This window comes from Spinacia oleracea, chromosome 6, assembly GCF_020520425.1.
Source record: "Spinacia oleracea cultivar Varoflay chromosome 6, BTI_SOV_V1, whole genome shotgun sequence".
NCBI classification, from domain to species: Eukaryota; Viridiplantae; Streptophyta; class Magnoliopsida; order Caryophyllales; family Amaranthaceae; genus Spinacia; species Spinacia oleracea.
This window is the reverse complement of record NC_079492.1, coordinates 137,716,409-137,722,826: the sequence shown is the minus strand read 5'-3', so window position 1 is coordinate 137,722,826 and position 6,418 is coordinate 137,716,409. Positions and strand designations below refer to the sequence as shown.

The 6,418-nt window shown below is 34.1% G+C and overlaps 1 protein-coding gene across 1 annotated transcript; it reads left to right on the top strand.

Annotated features, from left to right (window-relative positions):
• Positions 1-2,572: 2,572 nt before the first annotated feature.
• LOC110794895 (trihelix transcription factor GT-3b) lies at positions 2,573-4,829 on the top strand. Its single transcript, XM_021999864.2, has 2 exons — positions 2,573-3,327; positions 3,949-4,829. Exons 1-2 carry the CDS (start codon positions 2,989-2,991, stop codon positions 4,510-4,512), a joined length of 903 nt encoding a protein of 300 aa, XP_021855556.2. The 5' UTR covers positions 2,573-2,988; the 3' UTR covers positions 4,513-4,829.
• The last annotated feature ends 1,589 nt before the right edge of the window (positions 4,830-6,418 follow it).

Here is a 6,418-nt window from a genome sequence, read left to right as displayed (position 1 = left end):
AAATAAAATGTTGACAATTATAGTAAATAAGGGCGAAAAATAACACCACCTAAATTTCAAAACTAATTAATATGGTAAAACAAAAGAATCGGGAAATATTCAAATAACTAGCTCGAGCGATCGAGCTCGGGGTAAAGTAAAAACAAAGTAAATAGTAAAAATATAAACATTAACCCACCAAATTACATTTGATTTCAAAAGAAAATATTCCGAAAAGGTAAAAATATAAATAAACAAAATTCCAAAAAATAAAGAAGGGAAGAATGATGAATGGGTCATGCCGTCATGGGTGAGACCCTGAAATGAACACCCTGGAAGGCTAAAGATTGACTTTTGTGATGTATACACTTCTTAACGATTTTATATACACACGGAGCTTAGTGTTTCCTTACGCTGCAAGTTTCCCCTTTTACGTACCTACAACCTATATACGTCGCGTAGACTGTAGTTAAAGACGGCCCGGCACAATCTGACACGAGCAAAAATTGCTGGATTGACTCAAGATACGTTTTTTGTTTAAATTTATTTAATTTATGATAATATACAACACAACAAAACACATTAAATTGAATGAAGTTGTTAGATTACTAAAGGTACGGCCCGAGGGCACGTGCTAAGTATCCTTTTGGAATTTTTGGTCCAACCTAGCCCGATAAAGAACAAGTGCGGTTGATGTGGACCGGGCCATTCAGGCACATAGCACACTACTCCGTATGAAGCACGGCCCATGAGGCCATGACCATCTTTAGTTATAGACTAAAACTGATACATACTCCATAATCTATAGATACAAATTCAAATCTCTCCTTTCACGTCCGTAATTTGTATTTATCTGAAAATAACATGCGACATACGAGTACTCCATAATTTTTAAAATCCAACGATACAATTCAATTTTTAATGCGTAAGCATGACGCTCCCTCAACGCAATGGGAACAAATGGGAAAATCTTTAGAAAGTAAATAGCATGGACCCACATATCAAAGAAATCACACATTAATTATTATAGTACTCACTTAATTTAATTAATTCAACATATATCAGATAAGATTCACAAACTATAACCTTTTTGTTGCACTGCTGTTTTTCCATCGACCATCTTTTTGCTCATTTGTGCAATTGTGCTACATCACTCTACAAATCCTCATTTTTGGTGTTCCTTAATTACCAAATCGATCGTCATATTATTCTGGATATATTATCCAATAGGTGTTTTCTTTACTCATTTTTACTTACTACGTACTACGGAGTACGTATTTATTTATTTTATTCATTTGTACTTTAATTATTTTAATGCAAATATTATGTTGCAAAACTCATCCTACAAATCGAATTTGACTCAGAACTTGTTGTAATATGTTTATGAAAATGAGAACTGAAATGATGGGTTATAAGTCGTACATGGAAATCATTTAGAAATCTGATACGAGCCCGGCGGACAACTCTGCTTACATTTTAAGCAATTATTAAAAAGATCGTAAAATTAGTTAGGAATCCCGTTTTTTAAAATATGATCCGACGCGACACGACACGACACGACACGTGGGACAGACCGTGCATTGACTTTAATTACGAAAGAAAAACACGAGCCATGACATGACATGACTTTCACTTGATATATTTAAGGCACGACTTATTAGGATACGAGGCACGATAACTATTAACTTCATAGCGAGGATACTAATCCCCTCTTAGACTTGTTATCCCATAACCTTACTGAGGGCTAGTTTGGTTGACATTCTAATACATGAGAAGTTTTATTTCCTAAGAAGTGAAGAGCTTTGAGGTTGTTTGGTTAACATGTGTATAGGAAGTGAAACTTCATAAGAAGTTCTACTTCCCCTAAAATGGAGGATGTTGCTTACCTAGTCCTCCCTCGGTAAATAGAACTTCCCATGAGAATTCTAACTTCCTATGCTCAACCAAACAAGAATACTCAATTCCTAGGAAGTTAAAACATATGGGAATTGCAAATACAAGGGAAGTATAACTTCCCAAGTGCAACTAAACATCACCTGAGAAGAAAAAGAATTAAAAAATTGAACTCATATATGATATATGTACAATTAAAAATGTACTCCCTCCGTCCCGGAATACTCGACCCGGTTTGACCGGCACAGAGTTTAAGGGACTTAAATTGACTTATTTATTTTAATAGGTAGTAGTTGATAGTGGGGTATTATTTTAATATAGTTAGTGGGAGGTGGGTTAAGAGGTGGGGTTGGGGAGAGTATGGGTTGAATTTTTAATTATTTTTTGTATGGAGTAGGGAGTAGGTGGGTTAATAGGGGTGGAGTGAGAAATAATATAATATTGTTAGAATATTTCCATTTTTAGAAACAGGTCAAGTATTAAGGGACGGCCCGATAAGGAAAACAAGTCAAGTATTCCGGGACGGAGGGAGTAAAAGAAAAGGGGAAAGAATATTCTGATAAAACAGGTACACAGGCGATATCTTAGGAGAGAGAAAAAAGAGAATGGAAAGAATTCCGCGTCGAAAGATGAGGTAATTAGACTTGTTTGATTGAGACAACTACAAATATAATTCTTAACCTTAAATTAAAATATAATATAAAGATGAACAAAACTAAATCAATTGCCTCTCTCTCCCTCCCCCATTTCTTAGATTCTCTGTCTTTCTCTTATGAACATGTCATCGCCCTCCAAATATATACAAATCCTCTCTTAATTAATTTTAATTCTTTCCATTCACACTTCAATATTTTTTCCATATAAATATTTCTTATTCTTTACTCTTCACTTTTCTAGCTTCAATCTCTATCTTCCCCCTCCTCTTTCTGCCATCCCTTTCGTTTCGATGTTTAGCGACTGAATTTTCCATAAACCCAAAACAATGATCAAACTTATCTTACTTCCATCCTTTTCCCCAATCATCATCCATCTTTTTATTTTAATCTAATTTTCATTTTTTGATTTAATTTATATAAACGGAGAATTTCCTTTTATGTTTTGGATATTTGTCTGAAAATGGAAGGACATATGCATCATCAACAACAACATCAGTATCATCATCAACAACAGCAGCAACAACAACAACAACAACAACATCAAGCGCCGCCGCAGCAGCATCAAATGAGTGGCGGCGCTACGGTGGGGGTAGACACAGGGGATAGATTCCCTCAGTGGAGTATTCAAGAGACAAAAGAGTTTTTAATTATCCGGTCCGATTTAGACCGGAATTTTATGGAGACGAAACGGAACAAGCTTCTGTGGGAAGTTATCTCTACTAAGATGAGAGAGAAAGGATTCAATCGTAGCGCTGAGCAGTGCAAGTGCAAGTGGAAAAATCTCGTCACCCGTTACAAGGTTAGCTAATACTAGCCCCGTTACATATTATTAGGTGTTCCCGGATACACGATAGATATTCCTATTATTCTTCGACCGCGATCACGTACATAATCATGCTCTATGCTACTGTTATCTCTTTTGTCTCTTCATTATTTCCAACTTTGTGTTACAGAAAAGATTTGTTTTACTTGCAAGAAATAACAATAACGCGTTTTTTTTAACCGATTTAGGAAATAGAACATACTCCTCTTTTCCTTAATACGGGTAACAGTTTGACTGGCATAGTTATCAATATACTAGCTTGATCGTAATTATACCACAATTACATGTTATTAAAGCTTTAAAAAATTGATATTTGAAAAATGTACATTAAGAATGATCAACAACATAAGGAGTAGTAAACAATAACATTTGATTTTATATATTAGTAAGAAAATTTGGTCAAAATTAATTAATGTCTGGATAGTACACAATTCAAATCGATGCAAATATTTAGGAACGGATGTAATACTTTTTATTAATTTTTATATAAAAGCTAGTATTAATTTATATGTGGCATGGAAAATTCATAGTATAATACTTATTCAGACTAATGTAATGTGTACATTGATTAAAGTTTGTTTGTTGAGGGAAGTTTAGGGGTGTGAGACAATGGAACCGGAAGTGATGAGACAACAATTCCCATTCTACAACGAGATGCAAGCAATATTCTCAGCAAGGATGCAGAGGATGATGTGGGCCGAGGAAGAAAGCGGGCCGGGTACATCATCAAAGAAGAACAAGCAAGGGTTAACCTCTGACGAGGAAGAAGACGAAGACACAGACGGAGAAAAAGTCGGTCACGTCAAGAAGAAAGCCAAGAAAGCAAAGACGACGACGACAACTAGTGTTGCTAATGTTGGTACAATAACAAACAGTAACAATAGTATAAATGCAATGAAGGAAATGTTGGAGGATTTCATGAAACAACAGTTGCAGATGGAGGTGCAATGGAGGGAGGCGTACGAGGCGAGGGAGGAGGAGAGGATGAGGGCGGAGATGGAGTGGAGACAGAGAATGGAGGCGTTAGAGAATGAGAGAGTGTTAATGGAAAGGAGATGGAGAGAGAGAGAAGAGCAGAGGAAAATGAGGGAAGAAGCTAGGGCTGAGAAAAGGGATGCTCTTATTACTACTCTTTTAAACAAGCTTAGAAGAGAAGATTAATTCATTAGCTACCAACAAATCCAACCATGTTCTATTATTCGTCGATCTTCTACATTCTTCTTCTTCTTCTTCATCATCATCAAATGTTGTAGCTTTTTAGCTAGATCATGCACAACCTAAGGTTAGTTTAATTTGTTATTGTTTTTCTTTTCCTTTTTAATGTTGTCTTTTTATTTAATTTAATGAGGAAATTAGTAAAGTTAATGAACTAGATTAGCTAGTTAATTTTAAATGTTTATTTTTAATATTCATCATTTATGTATAAATTGCACTTCATTTTAGTCTCCCTAATAAATTTAGGTTTCTTTGGGCATTAATCCTCCTAGTAGTTTTTAGGGTAATCATTAATTAGCTAGCTACCTAGCCAACTAATTTATACGTTTTCTCTTTGCCATTATGATGATAAGTAATGTAATTATTATCCACCAATTTCTAATAGAAACCGGTCGAGTTGAGTTTGTTACGAGTATTCTTCTTTTTTATTTGAAGCGATGGCCAAGTACGGAGTACGGACTACATGGTTTTGAATTGATACCATTTTGAAAGAAGTATTTTATACGGTGTATTATATAGTGTGTGATCGAGTATGCACATATGTGTGAAAATTTATCATTTCACCAGTACGTGTTGATTGTCGATAAGTACGTTATGTTGATAATAAAAATAATAAGACCCCGCATGCAGGCGTATGTAGGTCTTAGATAGAGCATATTACCTCACATTTTTTTTCTTCTTATATGTGAGGAAAAAGATGTGGTAGAGACCATCGATAGGCATAAAAATATTCTTAGGTACACGGTAGATCATGGTGCACCTAATAATTTTCAGGTCTTAGAAAGTAAAATAATTCTTTTTGAATTATTTTCATTCTAATATATCGATTCTAAGCATTAATGTGTCACAAGACCCTAAGTTTAATTTAAACATTTAAAAAATAAATTATGTTCACTTTGGTACCAAATTAAACTAACACTCAAGTTATTTTGCAATTTTATTCATTTTAAGTGTACTGTATTTGATACGCAGTACATAATTAATTCAAAAATGAAAGTCTCGTGAGAAACTTTTTAATAATACTCGATCAATGATGCATGTTAATATACGGAACGCTACATGCGTGTATATTATTATACAAAAAAAATATTAATATGCCTTATTTCTAAAATATTCATGAAACTTTTAACAGTATTTTAAAAATCCACGAAGTTAAGGGTAGCTCAGGCTGCATGGTTCTTTGATATTTATAAAATGGTCGGGAGTGATTCAAATTTGCGTAGCTAAGCGGCCTAACTTGTATTTGATAGGTACGGTGTTGGTTCAGTAGGGTCATCTTCTTGCCTAATAAAAACAATTGGTTATTTGATAATTATTTTTGAAACATATATATACATCCTCCGTTTTTAGATCATTTTTAATATATATTTTCACCGCTTAAAGTTTTTTAAATACCAAAAGATGAATAGTAAAGCATGAAAGGAGAACGTTGTAAATAAAAAGTTAATTTACAGAGGAAGTACTATAACTTACTAGTGAAGGAAATAACACAAAGAAGCTAGTACCGTACCACCATTTCCATGTGCTATACAAGTTTTGACTTACTATAAATAGTATGGCATCTCTCCGACAGCTGCAAACTTACGTGTAGTAGAATTTGAAACTTTTTGAAGAACGTTAAAAATGAATTCATGTTAATTAAGTTGACGCGTTGAGCTTTAGCAAAAAATTGACTTTATCATAGAGTTTTCCCACTTAGAAATAACAACAAATTCTTGAAATATGTTACGTACGTTAGAACTTAGAACCCCTGCAAGTTTATGTAATTAGGTGTATATCAGATTTGAATGAAATTGGATGTCTAGGTGTGAGATGCCAAAAGATGTGTGATATATAGATATTATTCTTACTT

Bases quoted from the DNA above. Each gene is read 5' to 3' on its own strand.
- LOC110794895 (XM_021999864.2), top strand. From the start codon at position 2,989: ATGGAAGGACATATGCATCATCAACAACAACATCAGTATCATCATCAA. The intron at 3,328-3,948 runs GTTAGCTAATAC...AGGGAAGTTTAG, and splicing joins ATCTCGTCACCCGTTACAAG to GGGTGTGAGACAATGGAACC.